At 36.1% G+C, this 25,159-nt stretch overlaps 1 protein-coding gene across 8 annotated transcripts in view; it reads left to right on the top strand.

Moving 5' to 3' along the window:
* SLC38A6 (solute carrier family 38 member 6) overlaps nt 1–25,159 on the top strand; it is an 80,516-nt gene that overhangs the window by 542 nt on the left and 54,815 nt on the right. For 7 of the 8 annotated variants that reach the window (XM_082450443.1, XM_082450442.1, XM_082450438.1 and 4 more), the window contains exons 2-5: nt 696–826; nt 2,623–2,696; nt 18,110–18,162; nt 21,361–21,400. In XM_082450443.1, coding sequence (XP_082306569.1) covers nt 696–826; nt 2,623–2,696; nt 18,110–18,162; nt 21,361–21,400 — 298 coding nt within the window. Of the gene's footprint in view, nt 1–484; nt 605–695; nt 827–2,622; nt 2,697–18,109; nt 18,163–21,360; nt 21,401–25,159 lie in introns of those variants that run through there. The other variant, XM_082450444.1, reaches the window with a different exon arrangement.

Below are 25,159 nucleotides of genomic sequence, written 5' to 3'. Positions count from 1 at the left end.
ACCCTTAACCGTGAAGGAGCGGAGGTGGCCTGGTAATAAGTATGTAGCACTTCTCTGGCCCTAAAGCCTGTGCAGTGGGCACTTCGGCTCTTTGACTCAAGTCCCAGGGCAGTAACAGTTTCTAGGACTTTGTTCCCGAGTGCTGTTTTAGGCGAGAGTGTTTTCTGGGGGTATCCTCGCCAGAGCAATGTGAATTGCTTCCATTTATTATATCGTCATTGCATGGCATTCCTGACCATCCTTCCAGTTGGACAGACTTAATTCATTGAGTGTATAAATAGAGATTAGTCTTGCAGTCCTAGTAATTGGGGAGCAACAGTTGTCTACAGCAGCTCCAAGCTGACTCAGGGATTCAGTAATCACGTGAGCTTGAGGCCATCTGCCTGCTCTCTGTCCCCACCCCGTCTTACCCTATCATCATCTTTTGCAGTCACAAGGTTGGTTAGTCATGGCTCTTCCTGAATTCTACCGGGTCTCTGTGCAGGTGGCAATGATTTTCCCAGGAAACCAGGTTCCTGGAGCTGCACTAGTTAGCGGTGAGAAGGGAAGGAAAGGAAACCAGTGCTGGTTGAGCAGCTAGTATGTCACATGATGCCTGTGGTTTGTAAGAGACTTTCTCCATAACCTGTCAGTCATTTCTGAAGGAAATTTGAACTTCACCATTCAAACACTTTATTAAATTTGTGTGCTTACAGGAACTTCACAGACAGGGATCCCCAGGTGTTTCATTTGGTTTCTCAGTGTTTAATTTGATGAATGCCATCATGGGAAGTGGCATCCTTGGCTTAGCTTATGTTATGGCTCATACTGGTATCCTTGGATTTAGGTGAGTTTTTTTTTCTTATTTTACTTTTTTTTTTTTTTTCATTTTTATAGTACACTGAGAAGCAAAGAGGTAGGCGGCAGAAGCTGGTATACAATTTCTAGTTATTTCTGGGGTTTTAGCATTTTCCTCTTACTCTTGTATTGTTGCTAGTCTGTAGCTTGGAGGGATGCTACATAATTTGTATTTTTCATCCAAAGTGTGGCTAATTTTTAAAAATGGAAACTTGATCCACATTTGTTTATAACCTTAAGAAGTGGCTTGTTTGTTGTGTCAAGTTGGCCAAAGTAAATCAAAGTTTATCAGCCATGCAGATTACTTATAAATAGCGATTTTGTGAGTGTAAATAAAGCACATGATTCTTTCATTTCTCTCCATCTCCTTCTCTTTTCCTACCGTTAAGTAGTCTTGTTTCACTTTCTGAGGCTAGACGTGTATTCTGTGCTTATTCCTTCTCATCTTTTGAGACTCAGCTCATATGCCGGTTTGCCCAAGATAGAAGACATTCCTGTCTTTTCTGTGCTTCCATAGTACTTTGTATATTTATTCTTTTGTTATAATATAATGATTTGTTTGCAAGTGAGTTTCCCCACTAAACTCTGAAATCCTTTAGGACTAGACCTTATCCTTAGCATCTAGCACCATGCTTAATAGAATGAATGAACAAGTTTGTTTTGTCAGTAGAAGCAGACCTATTTTTCTAGGAAACTTAAAATACATAGTCTCAAAAAAAAAAAATAAAATACATAGTCTCATTTAGGTTCATTTTTGCTTTTATTTTGAAATTCTTGATTAGCAAACCAACTTGCTTTTACTATGGGACGTATTCACGGACTTCCATAGTTTTAAAACTTCAAAGCTATGTGTGACATCTTAGGCAAGACATAATCATGGAATTTATTTCTTAGTTCCCTTTGAAAAATCACATTTTATACTCCAGTGTCTTACATGCAGATGTATACCACTGAATGGGTGCTTGCTGAATCATATCACAGTTTCCATTTGGTGATGCCAAACTGTTACTTTGTGAGGTCTCTGACATCAGTTGACAAGTGTACTTTCACCTCTCAGTTTTGCTGCTTATTAACAAGTATTAAGTGGACTGCAAGGATAGAATTTCTTCAGCTTCGGGAGCTCTCCACTGAGGACAGCTCTCTAGAAGTTTGTCCTGCCAGTACCTTCCTGAGAATAAGTAGGGGATTCTGCATGCTGTTTCTTTTCATACTTTTGGCGAGAGGACCCCAATTATTACATTGCACATTTTTCAAATGGTGTCATTAGAAGTGTGTTAACTGTACTTTTTTGGTTTGGTTTGGTGAGTGTGTGTTTAATAGATGCTAGGAAATGCAGTGTTAATTCAAAATTATAGGGAGGTACACATCTTTGGAAGGGGAGGGATAGAGCAAAGAAAAAAGAAGACAATGAGATTTCACAACTGCAACTTCTCTCTAGACTTAACAATAGGAAAAATGAGTCATAAAAGGGATGTATTACAAGATAACTGAATGGCTGAACCAGCAGTCAGCAGACAAGAGCGCTAAAGAAGGAAATTCTTTTGTTGTTTTAAATAAACTTTGGTTTTTTTCTGAGTTTTATTTTAAAAGCAGTACATATTCATTTAAATAAAATTTGGTAAATATAGAAAGTATCTTCTTACTTTCTTTAATGACCATAATCCAACTACTCAAAGACAGTCCCTGTGAGCATTTGAATGTGGGAAAAAAAAATTGTTTTTTTAATGAGATACCATAAAAAAGAAATTGGGGAGGGTTTTGACCATGTGCTGTTTTATATTTTAGTTTCTTGCTGCTGATAGTCGCTCTCCTGGCTTCTTACTCAGTTCATCTCCTGCTTAGTTTGTGTATTCAGACAGGTGAGTAAAATGTTATGCTGATTCATTTGATGAAGTAGCCCATTGTGATTATATCTATGTACATTGCATTGGCTGTCTCAAATCTCAGATTTCCAGCGGACATACATTATTATTAGGTAGGATGGTTGAAATGGAGAATTTCAAAAGGTCAGGATATGTAGACCCAGTCCTACAGAGGAATAGCCAAGGACAGAATGGGAGGAGGAAACCAGCATTCTTCCCTGCCTTTCTCCACAACGCATGACATAGTTTTCTGGGTTAGAGTAGATTAGGGGAAGCACCTGAAAGGTGTTTAAAGGATCCAGACCTTGTGTTATGGGGAAGCAGTAGACAGGCGTTCATGCTGGTCGTCTTTCTCGTAGGGTGATCATCTCCTGGAGAACACCTTCCCAGATCTACTACTACTGCCATCTCTGCCCCCCTCATATGTGTATGAGTTTTTTCCATTTGAAACTTTATTATGCAGTTCAGTCATGTATTGAGTAAGTTCTTTTAAGTTGCAATAAATAAAAGTGTATGAGTTACAGAACTGCTTTCATAAGGTTTTTCTTTTGGCATTAACAAATACTCTATGTCCATCAGTCCTGGTCTTTTTATCTGTCTAATCTCATCTTTTTTTTTTTTTAATATTTATTTATTTATTTGCCAGGTCTCAGTTGCGGCACGCGGGATCTTCAGTCTTTGTTGTGGCATGCGGGATCTTTTAGTTGCAGCATGTGGGAACTTTTAGTTGTGGCATGCAGGATTTTTAGCTGTGGCATGTGGGATCTAGTTCCCTGACCAGGGATCGAACCCAGGCCCCCTGCACTGGGAGTGCAGAGTCTTAGCTACTGGACCACCAGGGAAGTCCCTAGTCTTGTCTATTTTGGGATTAGGTCAGTTTTGACTCCAGAATCATGAGTTTAATTCTTATGTGGGTGGGTTCACTTTGCCATATATGATCTTTGTTTTCAGACTTTAAGAAACAGAATAGATACATAAAATAGATAAAAATAGGATTATTCTGGCTGAAACAGGTGAGGGAAGCCCACAGGTATTTCTTGAGTATTTTGTCTTCAGAACATAGTTCTAAATCCACAGCTCTAGTCTGTTTAATCTGTCTATGCATCAGACACACCTGCAGATCGTTCTGTAAACAGAGGTTTCTAAGCCTTAGGGATTCTAATTCCAAGAATCTGAGGTGGGATTCAGGAATATATTTTTAAAAGTCCTCCAGGGGATTCTTATGCAAAACTGATTTAGCATCCGTAGTTCATAGCTGTAACTTGTGCCACTGCTTTTGGCCATCCAACCCACAAATATATTCCTCTGCTTTCAAGGGGCTTGGGTGAACGTGCAGACAGATAAAAATACTAGGAAACAGTGCAATGATATTAATCTCAAAGTAACAAATTGTTCATAACAGCATCCCAAATTCAGGAATAAGATCATTAAATGAGTGTATTTGTAAATCCTGCTGAAACTTGACTGGAATTTTAATGACATGTTTTGAAATTTTGCTTCTTTGTGTAAAAAAAATATTTTTACTTAATTGTGATAATTTAACATCTTCATATGTTATTTTATCATGGATTCTACTAAAAGATTAATACATTGGTCAACTACATGGCAATTATGTCTTCATTAACTAAAGTGTTTTGCTTTATTAATTTAAATTATTTGGAAGTAATATTCAATTTATGAAGATTTCCAAATAATTCTAATTTTTTTGCTTTCCTTCAGTTTATCTGTATTTAACTTTGAAATTCTGACACTCTCTGTTGTTCTTTTCTGTAACTTTGGGCATATAAGTGAAAAGCTCTGTTTCTCTTTCTTTTTTCTTTTTCTTTGATTTTTGTAGCTTATTTGGTCCATGAGCTAACTTCTTCATGGTTCTTCATATACATTGATGCACCTGCCTTCTGTTGATTGAATTTCCTTCAGTGATTGTAAAATTCTCTGTGGAGGTAGGCTTTAACAAATTTTTTATATTAAAAACAAAAATATATATATATATATTCATTCTATAGAATAATGTATAGCTAAATTTTCTCCCCAGTTTATTGGACTGTCATAAAGGAGTATTATGCTCAGATTGAATTCATTGGTCGGAGAAAGGGCTATCATAAGTCTTTACAGATTAACTTCTTCATTTATTTGCCTGGAGTGCAAGAGAATTTTTTATCTTTATGAAAGTAAAGGATTTCTTCACACAAAATTCTGCTGTTTTCGATTTTATGTAGGATTTAGGATCTATCTGGACTTTTCTTGGGAGCTGAGGAGGCATGTAAGGTACCTTAATCTCTGTAGCCTTAGTTTGCCAACTCTAAAATGGTAGTGATAATATTTTTCTCTTGGGATTGTTGTGAGAATGAAATATAATAATGTATATAAAATGTCGGGTCCTTGGTAAATGCTAGCTTTTATTATTAAGAGTTCTCATTGGGCCAGAACCCATAAGGATTGCAAGGTCTTGTACATATTGCTGTCTCAGAAACAGTTGGCTCGTTGTGATTCTTTGGGGAAATTTTTGTGCTCTGGGAATAAATGAGGAGCTCCCCTCCTCTGGCCTCCACGTCAGTGTCAGCATAAGGGAATCAGAGTCTTAGAACTCAGCCTGTATCTGGTCAGGTCCCTACTTCCTAGTCCTTGATCCCCACCACTCACTGCATTGTCATCATTATTTGCCTTGAGATCATTTGGATTAACGACATTATACCACTTATCTCAATGTATGTCAGTCACTTCAAGAATCCTATGTTATCCTTCATTTCCCAGACTCACTCCATATGGTTCTGTCATCCATTTTCTTTTCTTTTCTTTTAAATTTTATTGAAGTATAGTTGATTTACAATGTTGTGTTAACTTCTGCTGTACAGCTAAGTGATTCAGTTATACATCTATATATTCTTTTCCATTATGGTTTATCACAGGATATTGAATCTAGTTCCCTATGCTCTACAGTAGGACCTTGTTGTTTGTCATCTATTTTCTGACTTCGTCTCCCCCTTCTCCCCAACTCCTGAAACCCTTCCAGTGTGCCCTCTAGAACGCATGGTCAGTCATCAGTAAAACCCTGTGCCCTCAACTCTTTTCTGAACATTTCCTTAACTTTCTTACTCTAAGAGAACCTAAGACTTCTCTGAGGACACTGCTTTCCCTGTAGTCCTCTCAAGTGGCCACTCTTTTCTCTTCCATGTCCCTCATACTTGTCTAAAGATGGGATAGGTGTCCTAGTCACACCTCATTTCCACTTTTCAACCACCTCCCTCTCCCTAAACCCCCAGCTTTGAATCTCATAACTCTATGCTACCTACTTCCCCCTTTATGGTTAACATCTATAGACTCCTCAGCCACTTTCTGTCATTTTATGAATATATTAGCTTCTGCTTTCCTTTCAGTTTCTTCAGTTTTACCCCTGTCATAATTCTGGATGATTTCAATATCCATGTAGATAATTGTTCTAATACTTTCATTTCCTTAACCTCTTCTCTTCTAATGATCATACTCCTGGCCTGCCTCAGCTACTGATTTCCATGGTCATACCATTGATCTTGTCATTACCAAAATTGCATCCCTCCAAAATCTCATTTTCAAGAATCTCACCCTCCAAAAACCACCATCTTTTTAATTTTTTTAAACTTATTCCCTCAAGTACTCCAACTCTGGCAATTCTTCACCTCTGCCAGGACTTGAGTTCATTGATCTACCACCTTCGCACTCTCCTTCACTCTCTTGTCCGTATTTCCCCTCTTTATCCAGTTGAAGTTTCCTGGTATATTATTAGAATCACTCCCTTACTCCTCCCTTTCATCATGCTACTCCCCTGGCAAAACTCCAACCATGATTAAATGTAACTCTGCCTACTTCACACAGGCACCTGTGCAGTTGAATGTTCCTGAAGAAGACACAACCATGCAGATGAATATCGCTATAATTCAATGTCTAGTGGATCTGTGATGCTATCATCTAATCTTTATTAACTTCTTTAGTTCATTCACTTGCTTACTCTGCTATCTAGGAGATGACTTTTTGTTTTCTTCTTTCTCTCAAACCTTCAACACATTCTCCTTGATTTCATTCTTAGCTGATATTCTCACTTTCTATTTCACTGAGAAAATAGAAGCAATCATAAAAGAACTTTATAAGCTCTTGCTACCACTTCTACCTACCCATCTTCATCTGTGCTATATATTCTGTTACTTTGGATGAACTCTTTGTGTTCTTATCTGAGGCCAATCCCTCCGCTTATACTATGACCCCATCTGCTCTCACCTACGTTACTCCAGGCACTTTCTTCCCTCTCTTCTCTTTCATCATCTTTGTTCCTTTCTGTTTTCTTCTATCAGTTTACAAATATTCTATAATTTCTTCCATTTTAAAAATGACTCCACATTTGTTCAGTATGCTCTATGCCTTCATGGTGAAACTCCTCAAAATAGTTGTCTATACCAGGTATTTCCCCTTCCTCCTATTCTCTCTTGAACACTCTTCAGTCAGGCTTTCCCCATTATTCCACAGAAATTATTGTACCAGCAACTTCCACATTGCTAAATCCAGTGGTCAGTTCTGTCTTCATCTTAGTTGACTAGTCATCAGCATTTGACACAGTTGATCACACCTTCCTCTGTAAAACACTATTCATACTCTCCTGGTTTTCTTCCTGTTTCACGGAATACTCCTTCTCTTTTCTTCTGCTGAATCCTTTTCATCTCCCCATCTTCTAAACATTGGAATACCCTGGCAGTATTCCTCTGATCTCTTTTCTTTTACACTTTTGGGCTCGTTACGGCCCTAAAATTTATACCCCTAGCCTGCATCTCTTCCCCTGAATTTCAGTCTCATATCCAACTTCCTCCATGATACTTCCACTTGGATATCTAATATATTAATCTCAAATTTATCAAACTCTCCATTTTTGCACTGCCAATCTACATCTTCCAGTCTTTTCTCATCTAATTAAATAATAAGTCTTCCTTCTAGTTGCTCAGGCCAAAGATCTTAGAGTTATTTTGGACTCTTTTTCTCTTACTCCAAATGCAAGTTCCAAATGTGAGAAAGTATCTGTTCTGTAATTTTGAAAGTAACGTGTTAACAAAACAAGTGTGAAGAGCATGGTGAAAAGGTATAGAGTCTACCCTTCAATCCAACATTTGTACTACTTGGTATTTACCTAAATGAATTGAAAATTTATGTCGACACAAAAACCTGCACATGGATATTTATAGCAGCTTTATTTGTAATTACCAGAACTTAGAAGCAACTAAGGTGCCCTTCAGTAGATGAATGGATAAACTGTGGTCCATCCAGATAATAGAATATAATTCAGCACTAAAGAGAAATGAGCTATCAAGCCATGAAAAGACATGGAGGATCCTTATAAATGCATATTGCTAAGTGAAAGAAGCCAATCTAAAATGCTACATTCTGTATGATTCCAACTATGTGACATTCTGGGAAAGACAAAACTATGGAGACAGAAATCAGTAGTTGCCAGGGTTTAGGGAGGAAGGAGGAATGAAGAGGTGGAGCACAGATGATTTTTAGGGCAGTGAAACTATTCTGTATGATACTATACTGGTCAAAACCCATAGAGTGTACAACACCAAGGGTGAACTCTAAACATGGACTTACGGTGATAACAATGCGTCAGCGTAGATTCATTGATGTGACAGACGTACCACTCTGGTGGGGGATGTTGATGGGGGCGAGGCTATGCGTGTGTGGGGTTAGAGGGAATGTGGGAACTGTCTGTACTTTCTGCTCAATTTTGCTGTGAACCTACAACTGCTCTAAAAATGAAGTCTGTTAAAAAAAAAAAAAAAGGAAAGAAACAAACTCAGAGGAAAAGAGGAAACAGATAATGCAGAGACCAGATGAAAACATTAAAAAATACTATATTTAATAGCTTCAGAGAACTAAAAGAAGATATTGCATTGTTGAACCAAGAACAGGAAATTATTACAAGGCAATAGTCAGAGAATACAAGAGTCCTAGATGTAAAAAAGGAAATTTTAAATTAATTTAGTAGCTGGGCTGAAAAAGTTAAGGACATTTCCTGAGGGGTGAAAGACAAGGAGCTTGAAAATGGGAGAGAAAATATAAGAAAATGAGAGGATCAGTCCAGGAGGTTCAACATGCAAATAATAGGAATTCCACAAAAAGAGAACAGAAAAAATTAGATGGTAGAAAATTGTCAACAAAATAATACAAGCAAAGTTTTTGTAACTGAAAGAAATTAGTTTCCAGATTGAAAGCATTTTTCCTGGTAAGCAATATAATGATTGTAAAAGAAGTCGTATCAAGTGCATCCTTGAAAAATGGTATAGATGATCTTATTTGCAAAGCAGAAATAGAAGCACAGACGTAGATAACAAATGTATGGATACCAAGGTGGGGGGGAAGAATTGGAAGATTGGGATTGACACAGATACACTATTGATACTATGTATAAAGTAGACAACTAATGAGAACATACTGTATAGCACAGGGAACTCTACTTAATGCACTGTGGTGACCTAAATGGGAAGGAAATCCAAAAAAGAGGGGATATATGTATATGTATAGCTGATTCATTTTGCTGTACAGTAGAAACTAACACAACATTGTAAAGCAACTATACTCCAATAAAAATTAATTTTTAAAAAAGTGCATAATTGTGAAAAATCAGAAATACAGTTATAAAGAAACTATACTAAAAGCTTCAGAGAGGAGAAACGAACAGACCAAAATTCTTATACAAAGAATCAAAAACTATAATGGCAAAAGACTTCCCAGGAAGTACTACAAATAAGACTATAAAGCAATACCTTCAGAATTTGGGGGGGAAATGATCTCAGTATAAAATTCTATACCCACCCAAACTATCATTTAAGTGTGCAGGAAGAATATGACATTTTCATACATGTAAGGACTCAAAAAATTATCTCCCGTGCACTCTTACTTAATGAGCAATTCAGGAAGCCATTTACCAAAGTTAAAGAGTACCAAAAAAATAGGGAATCTAGCACAGGGGAGAAGTAGAGGGAATTCCCAGGACAACAACCAAGTAGCAGATCTAAGAGCCACCTCCAGATTAGAGTAGTTCTTTTCACAAAGACACAGTCAGCTCTCCAGGCCATGCTTGCCTTCAGGATGTGTTCATGCGTGTGTTCAGGATGGAAACTTTTCTTTCTCTTCTTCTTGAAGGGAGTGCCTTTCTCATTTGTCTGTCTAGCTCTAATTTGCACTAACAGTACCTGGGTAGGTTAGTAGTCAAGCCTGGCTGTTACAAAAATCTAAGAATCCAATAGTGGGAGATTGAGACAAGGTATTAACAGGAGAATAAAGGAAAAAAAAACAGGTTAAGGAACGTGGGGAAGTTAGACTGAATGCGGAGAAGAGGATGTCTGAGGATATCTCCCAGATTTCTGGCATAGGCCACTGGATTAATGATTGTGTCATTAATGGACATAAGAACACAGCAGATGTTAGTTCAAAATAAAAATGAGTTCAGTTTTGGATATGTGGACTTTGAAGTAAAACTAGATGGACAGGTCTTAGAACTGAAGCCCAGGATAGAGGTTCATTCATTCATTCTATACTCATTATCTATTAGGATTACAGAGGTAAATAAGACTCACTTCCTTCCCTTAAAAAAGCTCATAATGTAGAAGGGGAGACAAACACATAAGCAAATAATTCATAATGTAGTGTGGTAATTTAAATATGTGCAAGGTATTAGTGATAGCTCAGAGGAGGGAATGTTTTGCCTTGTCTGGGTGGAGGTGGGGAGTGTGAGGTTCAGTAAATATTCCTGGAGGAATGAGCTAAAAAGCAATTTGACTAGCAGACAAGGCAAGAGAGAATATTCCAGCATATACAAAGGTACATACTGAACATTTTACTCAGGTACCAAAAATAGTTTACTATTATTTATGCATGAGGTACAAAGAAGAAAGTGAAACTGAGGAGATAGACAAGTGTCAGATCCTAGGGAACTTGGAGTTTTTGCTGAGGCAGTGAGAAGCCACTGAAGTGGTTTAAAAAGGGTCAATTGGGATTCACCAGTTGTTGCTTCCAAAGAGAATTTTGGTCCTTCCTAGAGCCCACTGAGAAAGAGAACATAGTCGCCTATCTTCCTCTTCCTAAAGTAAGGTGACAATTCTTTTATGAGGATTTTAATTGTTAGCAATGATGAGGAAATAAATAAGGAGTAAAATGGCCCCTGGTTCTCCCCAATTTTTTTTTTTTTTTACTGAAACCCTTCAGAGCAGTGATTTGAAATACTATCCATCACAGCACCCTCCTCTTATTAAAAAAAAAAAAATCTAAATGCTCATTTTACTATCTAAAATGAAATTCCTATAGCTATTATAACCTACCTGTAGTGGGCTAAATAACGGCCCCCCCAAAACATATCCAAATTCTAATCCCTGTGAATGTTATCATTTATGGCAAAAAAGGACTTTGCAAGGGAGATTATTCTGGTGGACTCAGTGCAGTCACATGTATCACAGAGGGAGAGCACAGACAGAAGAGGAGAAGGTAATATGACCACAAAGGCAGAGAGATAGGAGTGATTTGGCCACAAATCAAGTCATGCCAGCTGTCACCGGAAGCTGGAAGAGGCAAGGAACAGATTTTCTCTAGCGCCTCTAGAGGGATTGTGGCCTTGCTAATACCTTAATACTGACCCAGTGAGACTGATTTTGGCCTTCTGACCTCCAGAACTGTGAGAAAATAAATTTCTGTTTGTATTTTTTTTTTAATAAATTTATTTATTTATTTATTTTTGGCTGCATCGGGTCTTCGTTGCTGTGCAAGGGGTTTCTCTAGTTGCAGCAAGTGGGGGCTACTCTTCATTGCGGTGCGCGGGCTTCTCATTGCGGTGGCTTCTCTTGTTGCAGAGCATGGGCTCTAGGCATGTGGGCTTCAGTAGTTGTAGCATGAGAGCTCAGTAGTTGTGGCTCATGGGCTCTAGAGCGCAGGCTCAGTAGTTGTGGTGCACGGGCTTAGTTGCTCCACGGCATGTGGGACCTTCTTGGACCAGGGCTCGAACCCCTGTCCCATGCATTAGCAGGCAGATTCTTAACCACTGCGCCACCAGGGAGGTCCCTGAATTTCTGTTGTTTTAAGTCACCAAATTTGTGATACTTTGTTACAGCAGCCATAGGAAACTAATACAGTATTTATATATAATATAATGCCATGTAGCCAAGTAAAGGAGAAACAAAAACAAAATAAATGCTGTTGGTGATGTGATTTTCCTAAATGGCGAACAGTTTTTGGCAAATTTCCAAACAAAACCAAACATCCATTTACATGGTAATTGTATTCCTGGAAAATTTAGTGTATATTGAAAGCATTTACCATTGTTTTCTCAGCATCTACCGAACTGTGCGTGACATACAGAGGATAGTTAATAAAAGCTGGATATGTGGGTGATGAATGGCTTAGAGCTACAGAGGGACTATTTTAAAAGTTCCAAAATTAACACACAAGGCATAAATTACATACAGTCAAAAGTACCTTTGAAAATTTCTTGTATGGTCTATAAAATAGAGTGTACAACATTTACATGACAAGTTGGACACCAATACACCGTTTCTCAATAAAGTTGAGAGCCTTTTATTTTTCCCCAGCTTTGGTCTGGGCGCTGTGTGAAGGATATGGGTTGCTAAGGTCACAAGGAATCCCCTTCAGCACTGTGAGATGCTGTCACTGTGAGAGCGAACGAGATTGAAACTGATTGAAAGACAGTAGATTCCTATTTCCTATTCGTATTTCCCATCTCAATTTGTTTATTGTTTGGAGTGATAGTCAGCTGTCCAAACTATTTATAATTTCGTATCTTTTTCTTGTGATTAGTGAGCATAGTTCAATATTCTCACAATTAAGTGGGCTGTTTATGTGACTCCATCTTCATTGAATGGTGTTCTTGTCTCATCCTTTCTGCTAGTAAGTAGTTCTCATCTTGCCTTGATTCTTCTCCCCCAGGGGCATTTGGCAGCGTCTAAAGACATTTCTGGTTGTCACAGCTGAGAATTGCAGGGCAGGGTGAGGTGCTACTAGTATCTAGTGAGTAGAGGCCAGGGATGCTGCTAAACGTCCTACAGTGCACGGGACAGCCCCCCACTGCAAACAGTTACCCAGGCCAAAAATGTCAGTAGTGGCGGGATGAGAAACCCTAGGCTAGATTGTGTGCATACCCTGCTCTTGTAGTGATTATCCCTTCGTATCGTTTGCCTTGAGGGCGGAATGTTTCCTGTAGCAGAACTGAACTTTTTGTTATTGGGCTGCAGGGAAGGTGGCTGTGAGTCTCTGCAGGGTTACACATATTTTTAAATTAACCTCCTCTTTTAATTTTATCAAGGTACTAACAGTCACACACACGTGCATGTACATGCGTATGTGTGTGTGCACTTGCGCAGGAGGACTTGAAGCACTTCCCCGCTCATTCTCCCCCACATCTAGTTCCATTTCACTGGGTTAGCAACATTTAGAGTTTTCGTTTTGAATTCTTTTGGGGAGTTACCTTCCTAAGTCTAAATAATATTCTTCTACTGTTATTTAGTGATTTAAATTTTATCTGTTGACACCTCATTATGGAAGGTGAAGATTTAGCTCAGGTGCACTAATCCTTCCCCTTCTAATTTTCATTAGTTTGTATTCAATAATTCTTTCACTGATTGTTTGTAACTGTAAACAATACATTTATTTATTTATTTATTTAATTTCATCTATTTATTTATTTATTTTTGGCTGTGTTGGGTCTTCGTTGCTGCACGCGGGCTTTCTCTCGTTGTGGCGAATGGGAGCTACTCTTCGTTGCGGTGCGCAGGCTTCTCATTGCGGCGGCTTCTCTCCTTGTGGAGCATGGGCTCTAGGCGCACGGGCCTCAGTAGTTGTGGCTCGTGGGCTCTAGAGCGCAGGCTCAGTATAAACAATATATTTAAAGTTTTATTTTTGTTTCATGGACTTTAGATGGTGTGTCTTGACTCTGCTATGTTGTATGTATTAGTGCTCCTATCCTTGCTTTCCCCTGTTCTCTTTCTATTTCCCATAGTCCTTCTGCTGTACCCTTATATTGTCAAGGTTGACAATATTTACTTTGTTTTGTAATCATATGCAAGTCATTCATTTTTTATGTGTAAGTTGAGTCTAAAGTTGAAAACCAGTGAATAGCATTTATAGGATATGAATGACTGTAAATCTTGTTCACTGCAGAACCAAGCAGTATGTTGGGATCCTAGAACTTTTTCTCTGCCTGCAGTATCTCACCTCTGTGAAATTGAAAGGAGGATGTTCCTTCTACTCTAGCATTCTATTTTCTTTTACTACATCAGGTGCTCTAAAATCATGCCACATTTAGTTGGTAAACTGACATTTACATACATATTAAGAAAGACCAGAAGTGGTGATACAATTGCATAGTAGACGTTCAATAAATGAATGGCTTGCATGACACTCTTACAGAGAAAAAAGACAAGAGGAAAATGAAGGAAAACATGAGAAAGAAAAGAATTTCAGAATAAGGGTGCATTCCAAATGGCCTGCTTTCTGAGAGTTGAACTGTATTTGAATAACTCATATCCCTCAATCCAGTTCCAAAGATAATATTGCTGCTGCTGAAACTTGGGCTTTGTACTGTAACCAGAGTTTATTAATTGTCCTATTTCATTGAGGAAAAAATGCAAAGCAGACGGAACACTGGAGTAACTAGCTGGAAATATTCCACTACTTCATGGGAAGCAGCTTTCCAAACGATTCCTGTGGAGGCCAAACTCTTGGTCTAGCCAAAATAGCACTAAAGTGTGCCTTGACGGTACGTTAAAGAAGAAATTTTTCCCCAATTTACTTGATTAAGATTTACAGCCTTTCCATCCCCTCAAAACCATAGCACTGATTTCTTCAATATCAAAAAATAATTTCCTAAAATAGATTGCTAGTGACTGCTTTCAGTTATTTATTTAAGGATTGTGCCAAGTACTGCTTGTATGAATTCCTGTAAAAGGCCGAATTAAATTCATAATTTTCATAATTAATGTTATTCCTCTTCTGTAAGAATTTGCTATTAATGTGACTGGTCATCACCACATCTCATTTTGATATTTCTCAAAACATCTTTTACATTATAAATAAGATATTAAAACATTGATCATATGAAAGAGTGTTTTGCTTTATAGATCATATTCAATCAAATCCTATGTTTTTCACTTAATATTGACATTTTTCATGTTATTATAAACATAGTTTTTCATGGCTACATATTATTTCTACCAGATATACATACCATAATTTACTTAACCACTTTACCATTATTGAGCATTTAGGTAGTCTTTTTTTTCAATGTAAATAATGCATAATGAGTATCTTTGCATATAATGATTTCTCTGATGTTAGTCTTATTTCCTAAGATGCAAGCTCCCAGGGGTCAAATATTATAAATATTTTCAAGGTTCATTGGTCAAATTACATTCCAAAGTCAGTTCCAATTTACACTGTTACCAGCATCTTAATTGTCCAAATGGTAGAACAGAATTTTCAAAGTATTTCACTAGTGTTGTTTTGGTTTGTATGTCAAGATGATCCAGAAAACCATTAAAAAGTGAATATGTGGAGATAAAGCATTTGACTGACTGTGTACATATTTTATCTTAGCAAAGCCTCGAAGTTAAGCCAGAAGCCATTATTCATACTAATGATGTCTCAGACATGGAAAAGTACTCCTAATTTTTGCAACATAAAAGAAGTAAGATGACAGTGACAGAACTGAATGACTAGCCAGACCTGCTGACTTGAAAGGTAGAGTTAGGATTTGAACATAGTAGTAAGTCTCCATTTAAAAGTCTAAACTTTGTTCACTCTGAATTTGGGACTTTGGTGTACTTAAAGATATTTTTATAAAACTAGAAAATAATAGAGAACAAATGTGAGATTGCTAAAATGTATGCCACTATTGTCAGAAGTTACAACTATCTTCATTAAGCTGTTAGTTTGATTATATTTTCTGGAGTAATAAATGTTATATTCTAATTTAAAAATTAAGAATAAATGTTTAATTTATTTAAATTTAGATAATTGAAATACCAATTCTTTTTGGAATATTTCAACATTATTTTTGCTTATCGGAAAGTTATTTGCTTTTTATGTTTACTAATATACAATCTATACTTGTTTTCTGCTATTTAAAAATAAAACAAATCCTAGTCAAACTTTTTAAAGAGTATTATCTTGATAACTTGCTCCCTGACTAAGAATCTAATGCAAAATAGATCATTTAATTTTTTTTTAATTTTTAAAAATTTATTTATTTATTTATTTAGGCTGTGCTGGGTTTTAGTTGCAGCACACGGGATCTTCGTTGCAGCATGTGGGATCTTTTAGTTGCAGCATGTGGGATCTTAGTTGCGGCATGCATGTGGGATCTAGTTCCCTGACCAGGGATCGAAACCAGGCCCCCTGCATTGGGAGCGTGGAGTCTTACCCTCTGGACCACCAGGGAAGTCCCCCAAATAGATCATTTTAAAAGCAAATTATGTGGTATATTTCCATATGTAACACTGAAAAGCCTCCTTGCTTTAAGTCCTTGGAAGGAAAGTTTTTTTAAAGAACAAACACTTTCAACTGTAATATGAAAGAGGGATGCTGAAAATGAATAATGATGTTCCTTTAATCTCGTGCCTCATAGTGACAGATCAGAGACCTTCTGGAGACTTGGTTCACATACACATAATATGTAACAAAATTACCTTCTTAATGTCAAATTAGATAGCAGCTAACATTTAGAGAATTTTCTGGTTTAATATACATACCAAGGCTTTGGAATGTTAAATATAAGAAATTGTGCCCCTATATAACATCATCTCTTAATTATATTTAGCAATATGAAGACAAACTAGTAAAGATTTATTGGTTGAAATAATTATTAATTTTTGTGTTGACATTCACTTTAGAACATGTGTATTTGAAAAAAAGATTTTCAGCATTTCACATAGGAGGAAAAAAATCCAGTTCTGAATTTTTTAACTCTGCTTTTTAATTTTATGTTCTAAAATATATCTACAGTCTATCTCTCTAAGATTATTATTGAAGTCTTTCATTGTTAAAGCATAAAGGTTCCTACTTATAATCAAATTATATGTTCCAAATTCAAAATTAAATTGTCCTTGCCCACTGTTAAGCAGTATGTAAATACATTTTAAAAAATAGCCATGTTGGGACTCCCCTGGTGGTCCAGTGGTTAAGACTCCACTCTCCCACTGCAAGGGGCACAGGTTCGATCCCTGGTCGCAGAGCTAAGATCCCGCGTGCCACACGATGCGGCCAAAAAAATAAAATAATAAAATAAAAAATAGCTGTGTCATCCAAAAAGTTTTGAAATTCTTCTATCTACTCTGATAATAAAGTTTAAAAAAGTTTAAAATGTTAACAATTTTTGTTCTTAAGTTAAACGTATTTTTTTTAGCATTTCACTGTTTTCTTTCTGACTTTGTAATAGTTATAACATGTAGAGACCATATGTGGTTTCCAAAATGCTTATTTTTTCATACGTGGTAGACTTTGTTTATGAAAGTATAGGGGAGTTTTTTGTTAATGTAATGGTAAAGAAACCTATGTATATCTTGAGAGTATATACTGAAAACTTTCTTTAAGAAATGATGAGCCATATCTTTGACTCAATAGGAAATGTGTGTTGCTATTAGCAAGCCTTAGTATCTGCTAACCTGCTTTTTTGTTTTCAGGGTAAGCACTGTGAGGTTAAGGGCTTTTCAAATTTAGGAGTATGTAAATGTTTTTACTTCTCTCATTTTTACCTGTGACATCACTAGTTATGACATGAAGCTTTATCATCTAAGGACACATTTGGTTCTTTTATAAGCCATTTAATTTTCCTCTTTTCTGTGATCACACTTCTCGAACATGTGGAATGAAAATGTAATTTCATACTCTTTATGATGAAAAAGAAAACATATACCCTTATTGCAGGATGAGGGTATTGTTTCTATCATGAATACATTATCATATCCTAGGTAGCCTGGAAAAGTGAATGTGTCTGAAAGTATGATACAACTTTTGTACTTTATCAAGTTTTATTTACACAGGCAGTTTTCAGAAGCTGTTGCCAATGAAAACTTACATTTGGACAGTGTGGTCTGCAAGTACTGTTTAGTGAGAAGTGGGTTGTTCTTGAGTAATTATTCTATTTGAATTTATGCAGCCTGGGTAGTTGTTAGACAACCTTGGTAATTGCTAAGCTCTACTTACTCTAAGAGGACGCTGTCTTTATGGATCATAAGTTTTCAGGTTTCCCCCAAAGTCATTACTTCTGCTTTAAATTTAGTGTGACAGTCCAATAGCTATCAGGTAGTAGTGGAATAGCTTTCTTCTGTGTAAGACTTGGCACACAAATAGTTTTGTGTAAAAATAACAGTTATAATTTCTCTTAACAGCTGTGACATCTTATGAAGATCTTGGACTCTTTGCATTTGGATTACCTGGAAAGGTAATTTTTTTTTTCTCCTTGTTGTGTCCAAAATCCTGAAAGGAATTTTTCCTACCATTTCCAGTTAGAAAAGACAAGTATATAAAAGAGAAAAAAATTAAGGGAATAAAAGGAAACTAAAGTGAAGAAAGAGAATGATGGGAGCAGGAAGAGAAAGAGAAGAAATCTCTATGCCCTTCCTAAAAATGCATTGATAAATTTAATTCAACACTTAAATTTTTTTAGTGTTTTTTACCCTAAGGAAGGAGAACAATGACTTGTATAATTTTAAATCAGTAATGATGGCCTGCTTTAAGTTTTTCTTATTAATTTTGATTATATTATCTGAGTAAATTCTCGTGAAGACAGGACAAGACAGAAGCATAGAATTAAACTTATAGCATGTTTAAAAAAACTGATAATTAGATCATATCATTTAAGAACTGAACAGTGCTAAAAGATGATCTAGATGTCCCCTCATTTATAGGTTAGGAAATTAAGGCCCAGAGAAGGGAAGGGGCCTATTTGTCTACAATTACTTAGGCCAGTATTACATAGGACTCCAGACTCAAAATCTACTACTTTTCCTCCTTAGAATAAGAGAAATAACAACAGTATTTATTGGGCATTCATCTGTGATAGGCATACTAAACTAATTTAATGGGTAGAGGAAATATTGTCTTCTTCCACAGGTAATCAGTAGTTAAATATTATTGTTAGTGCTTTAATAATTTTTTATTTCTGAAGAGCTATCATACTTCTAAAACCCATTTACATGTTGGCTCCAAACAGGACTTTTTCTTTTCATTTGTAAATCTGTTGTTTGTATTTTTTGTTTGTTTTGTTTTTAATATAAAACGATGCTGTATTTGTAGATGGCTGAACTAACTTCTAAGAAGTGAGTCTGGGAGGAAAAAGATATAACTATGTAATGGTGGGGGGGGGATGTGTATTTACATTCAAATTAGCTTTGGTTTTAAAGCACAAAAGAGAAGATTTAAATCATACTATGTAACCTCATGGTTTGGCGCTTATCTTAATAGCCTGAAACTTGAACTAAATGGAGACTATGTTACTTTTGAGGGTAAAGGTTTTTGTTAATCATCTAAACAGTTTCTCTTTCTTGAAGATCAGGATGTTTGGTATAATCATGATCAATTAACTGTATCCAGTTTAATCAAGGAAGAAGAAGAAAATGTTATTTATATAAGAAAACTCTCCAATTAATTTAATATAATCTGTAAACATGACTAAGCATTATCACTGTTATTTCACATTGGTGTTTCCTGCCTTCCTTGGATAGCAGCAGACTCTACAAGAACAACACGGATTATTGAGAGTCCCCTTTTCCTAAAACTCTACAATAGTTGCATTATCATTTTAGTGTATGCACACAGTTCTTAGTAGGCAGATACACAGACAGAGAATACTCTAAATGAGGAGTTGTTTGTTTGTTTGTTTAATATTTTCTCTCAACTTCCACAGTTGGGTTGAAACTTTCCTATTTCCTTCTTTCCAGATATTATATGAATATGGATATGACATATGATAGGGTAACATTGTTCTGAAAATTAAATATTTTTGAAATGCTTTGAACTTTTTAAGGAAAATTTTTAATTGTTTGTAAATGGATTTATGTACTTGTCAAACAAATATTTATTGAGCAAATACCATGTGCCATGCATTGTGCTAGGCACTGTAAATATCGATAGATCGATAGATCAATAGATTGATAGAAAGAGACACTGACTTTCTAGATCAAAAATGCTTAAATTCAGACAAAAAATGGGAAGATAGTCATCAATAAGCTGATATTATTGCTTTTTGCAGTGTATTCTTAGAAAAATCCAAATTTCACGTGTGATTGACAGTAGGTATCAATTGCATATGAAAGATAGTATACAAAGATTTCAAAAAAGTCTTTTCACAAATAACTGTGAGTGACACTTTGGAACTAATTTTTAAATGGGTTGATATGTAAAGATTTTTCTGGAAAATGTTAGAGTGGCAGTTACCACAGTCAAAGACACCTTGCCAAGTGTTTCTATCATTAGCCCTGCTTTCCAGACCCCAAGGCTTCTAGGTCTCAGTAACTTAGTTTATTCCCAGGATAGGCAAATGCTGTGTCACTGATGGAATTCCTAGGAGAGGAAGGGTCATCTCTTCCCAGTCCATGTAGTAATGATCTTAGATAGCTAGTCAGCTCAAAACATACATTGGAGGTACAGATCCACCAAGATGTAAGTGACTGAAAGGCCCAAGTGGAAGCAGAATGTTTAATCATTTCTCCTGAGTACATCTGATGACCAGGAATGGATAAAGTGCTATCTTGAGTTTCCCAGGAATGTCATCAAAGATCACAAGTTAGCAAGCCTGCAGGCTGAGCATAGTCCTCAGGCATATTTTGTTTGGCTCAAATCTTTTTTATTTTTAGCTGATTGCCAACAAAGAATTATGACATTTTAAAAGAATTCAATTTCTGACTTTTCTTGAAAAAGCAGAAGATTGAGGTACACTGGATTCACATTCTCACATGTCAGCAACTGGCCAGAGCTGTGCAGCAGCTGCCCCATTTTGAAACCGGAGGACTTCTCCAGTATATTACACTCTTTACCACCTCCTGTTGTCTTGCACTCAGTCCACTTTATTGAGTTTGAAACATTTTGCTTCAATTTTCAGATGTGAGAATATGTGGGCTCTAGAGTTTTCTGCTCTAGACTTTATTAATCCCTACGACTGGGATGTTCAAGGCTTGGTGTATGCCAAGCTGATACACTCTGCAGACTATATTATTCCCTTCTATGCAGTACGGCATTGACACAACACACCTCAAACTGTCTCAGTCTACCTAACAAAGCAAAGTGAGAAAACCAGTAAAAAAGGGAGAATGAGAGCAGATAGATTCAATTTCAGTTTTTTGGTACTTTGATAACCATTGATTACTAGCTTTTTAACACTTTTAACTGTTTAAAAATGACTGCCAAGAAAACTTACAAAAGTGTTCTTTATAGTAACCATGGAACTATTAAAGAAAGGCTTTTTATGTGATGATTGTTAGTTTTATATATTACAAATGGCTGGCAAATTGTATTCTTTTCAGCTTCTCTTCACTCAATGTCTGCATCTGTTTTTAAGTCATAGTTATTGGATTTTAATAAAATACTGATCCTTTTGTATTGTTTCCCCTTTCATCTTCTGAATACATTTGTTCTTTTTTAGGTGGTGGTAGCAGGCACCATAATAATTCAGAATATTGGAGGTAAGCAACTGAAAGTGCACTGCTTATGTGTAAGTGTGATGGAAATGATTTCCTCCTTTGGTTTCTTGCCTTACTACAGGTCTAACTGGGAACCTGAACCTCTGTAGACAAAGGTGTCTCAGAAGCCCTGTGTGTTGTCCTCATTACTCTTTTTTTTTTTTTAAATCCTTTTTAGCAGCTCTTGTAGGACAATAGTTTCTAAATTCAGTTGCAGCTAAACCCTTGATTTCAATCTTGTTATTAGGTCTGCAACACACCTCTAAAGCATGGGCTTTCTGTAGTTGTAATAGTGGTGAGGTACAGCTTGGAAAAACTCTCCAGGTGATTCTGAAGTATTTCCCCTCTACTTTTGTCCTGATCATCCCCAGCGGCGTATACTGCTTTAGAGGAAGTAGTGTTCCATGGCGGTGTCAGGTGTGGAAAGGCAATCTCCTTTTGTAACCAAGAAATTGAAAATGACCACGTGGTTTAAAAAATAAACAAACTTGAGACAAATGAAAAGTATTCTCACATTTATCTTGCATCTTGTTCCCATTAAAAAGTGATCCTGATATCAAGAACTATGTAGAAACAAAAATTACTTTTAATTATTGATAGTTATTGACTAAATGTATTAAACATTTAAATCCAAAATACTATGGGAATCATGTTTGTATATGTTGTAAAGAAGTTACAAATGCTGAACAATATCTTAATTTTCTTTTACCGTTGACTGGAGTGCTAAATAAATACTTTTACTTCAAGGTTAAATACACAGAGAAGGTTGATAGGCACTTTGGATCTTATTCAAGAAGGTATGGGCAGAGGAAATTTTAATCTTATTTCTTATCTGTGACAGTTCAAAATAATTTAAAGATGACAGCTTTAATAAAGTTTAACTGATACTCGAGATCTGAGCTATTTCACTTTAAGTATTGTTCAACAAAATTCCATCTTTAATGAGTTTCTTGGTCAAGGAAAAAATTAACATTCCAACAATAAATTGTATTTGCCATTGTTTTGGAAATCCTGAACATTCATGTTTTAATTCTTTGAATTTTCAGGGCAAAAAAAAATATTATTGAAGGAGAAGAATGCTTTCTTGGATGTCGTACCAAATAATTTCCTTGTAACACACACTTCACTCTTCACATTAGCAGTCAGTAACCAGTCTGTTACCTAATGAATCTATATAATATCATTGATTTTAAGATCTACTTTGGAATACTTTATTTTAGCAAATACGTATTGCTTAAATGTGCACTTGTAATGTCGCTAATGTGAAAGTATGTTTTGATATTTTCAATCCCTTATTTTCCTCTCTATATGATTAGTAAGAACCATCAAGCACATTTTGTTTTGATTAGGGTTAACTATTGTTTATTTTATGCAGAGTTTTCAACCCAGGACTTTGGATCTAAATTTGTGACTGGCAAAATGCCTGCTGTTGTATTCTCTGTATCCTTCACCCTGATCTCTTCCTTGTTCCCTAATCTGGTGTGCAACTGTTATTGTACATGACTCTATTTTAGCACTTGCTGTTATTAGGTTGAAGTTATCTCTGTATATGCTTTTACTTCCCCACTATATTGTCAACTCCTCTAAGGCAAGGATTATGTCTCATTTCTCTTTGTAGTCCCAGAACCTAGCACAATACTTGGAACTGGATAAACCTTTTTTTAAAGCTTAATGGAGCTGAATATGATTTATATGTGCTATTTCCAAGTACTTTTTAATATTCCAGCTATATTTATCAAGAAGAAAAGGGGACTTCTAGACTGATCACTAGCTTTAAATATTTGAAAAGCTGAACATGAAATATAGAAAGATACTAGACTAATTTAGTATGGTTCTGGAGGGCAGAACTGGTTCTAATGGGTAGAAACCTACAGTGAAGCCGGTCTGGTTTCATTTGGAATGCTAAGCTATGTGATAATGGAGATGGCCTACACTCCTTTGAAAAAGCTCTGTATCCCTGAAAACATTCAAACAGAGCTGGTTGGTCAGTTGTCAGAATGTTCTAGAAAGAATTCCTGCATTTGGTGGCAGATAAATCATCAGTTATTCCAACTCTGTTTGTTGATTTGCTTGCTTGCTTTGTTTCAGAAACTTTTCTTAAAAAGTGACTTAGACGCAATCACAGAAATTTTTAATGTCCCTCAAATTCAGAAAAGCTGGTAATGCTTATTCCATTTTTAGAATAATGTCCTCATGATTTTCTTCACAGTGGTTAAAAGTTTATTTATTGAGAGCCCACTAAATAATAACTGAAACGTATTTTCGGAGCTTTTCTTTCTTTTCTCTTAGCAAGATGTGCATATAATCATTCCTTTATTATAGTAGACTTGGAAACTTGCTCTTCTGAGCAGAACACTGGGTTGGAAGTCAGATATGTTGAATTCTGTCTGCTCCAGTCTCTGCCATTGGGTAGCCATGTGTGTTGGGAAAATTCCTCTCAGCTTCAGTTTCCTCTTTGTTAAATTGCTGGGGGTAGGATGGGAAAAGCACGAAGCTTAAGGTCCCTTCTTACCACAAAAGTCACATTCTAATTTAGCACTTTGATAGGCATGTTAATTCCTTCAGAACATTAAAATATTTTTATTACAGGAAGGTTTTGTGGGAGGGTTATGCTTGGTTCAAAAGATGATTTGGTCTTTTCTTAGGTATCTTTAACAAGTCAGAAACTATTGCTCTAAAAGCTTTCATGGATGCTATTCTTTTTCAGAAAGGAGAGTCTCAGTTCTTAGAACTACCCTTTAGGGCAGCCGCTGAGCCTCTGAGGTTAAAATCTAGGAATTCCAGGCTTACAAGGTAATTTCTTGATTAATCTAAGCTAGGTCTGTGGAAGCCCTTAACAGCGCTAAGCCATGTATGCTTGAGAAGAAACAGCATACTTATTTGGGAGGATCTTTAATATGTTGTGCATATGACTTATTTAATGTTATTCTTTCAAAATGGATTTTGACTTTTCTCTTTGTTAATTGGAAATACATTGGATATTTATAAGATGATATGAAGTGTATAGCATCAGATTAAATGTTTGCACTTCTTACATGCCTATCTGCATATATAATATAGTTCAGATAGCATTTTTGAAAGATAGTATATTCACTATTAGTATAAATGGTTGGAGTTTTTCAGTGGTTGTTTAGAAATGAAAAATAATATAATAGATTGTCTTTAGGTCAAGCCTCCTCCTAGACACTTTAATTATACTTACAACAGCTCTTCAGGGTAGATGATACTATCCTCGTTTTACAGAGGTCGAAATCAGTGCTCAGAAGGGATAAATGACTTGCTTACCTTTACCCCTTAATACAGCCAGGACTCAAATCTCACTTGGTCTACTTCTAAAGGCTTTGTTCTTTCTGCTCTGATATAGTAAATGCTTGAAAAGCTATGAAAAGATTAAATGTTGAGGATTTTTAAAACTCCTTGGGGACAGGAACTATGTGTTTTCAGAACGTGACCTAGTTTCTGGTAGAGGAACTCAATAAATAATATTTGTTGAATGAATGAGACAATTTTAAAAAATTCTATTTAAAAGCCTAAGATTTTGCTTCAAGGAGACAATTTTATATATACTGTATAAATGATAGAAAGAAACTTGAAAGCCCATAGAGTGGTTTATAGTTTAGAATTATATAAAAATTAAAAGGTTGAAAATATTGAGGAGAGTTAGATCTTATATATGTAAAATAGATAAAGTATTTTAAAATCTTCTGCTTTCAGGTTGGATAATCATGTCGTAGATTAATGCTTCCTAACTCTTTTATTCTT

The sequence above is a fragment of the Balaenoptera physalus genome (assembly GCF_965194825.1).
Source record: "Balaenoptera physalus genome assembly, chromosome: 2".
Classification (NCBI taxonomy): domain Eukaryota; kingdom Metazoa; phylum Chordata; class Mammalia; order Artiodactyla; family Balaenopteridae; genus Balaenoptera; species Balaenoptera physalus.
The sequence above is the reverse complement of the archived record's forward strand: the minus strand, read 5'-3'. Positions and strand labels throughout refer to the sequence as shown.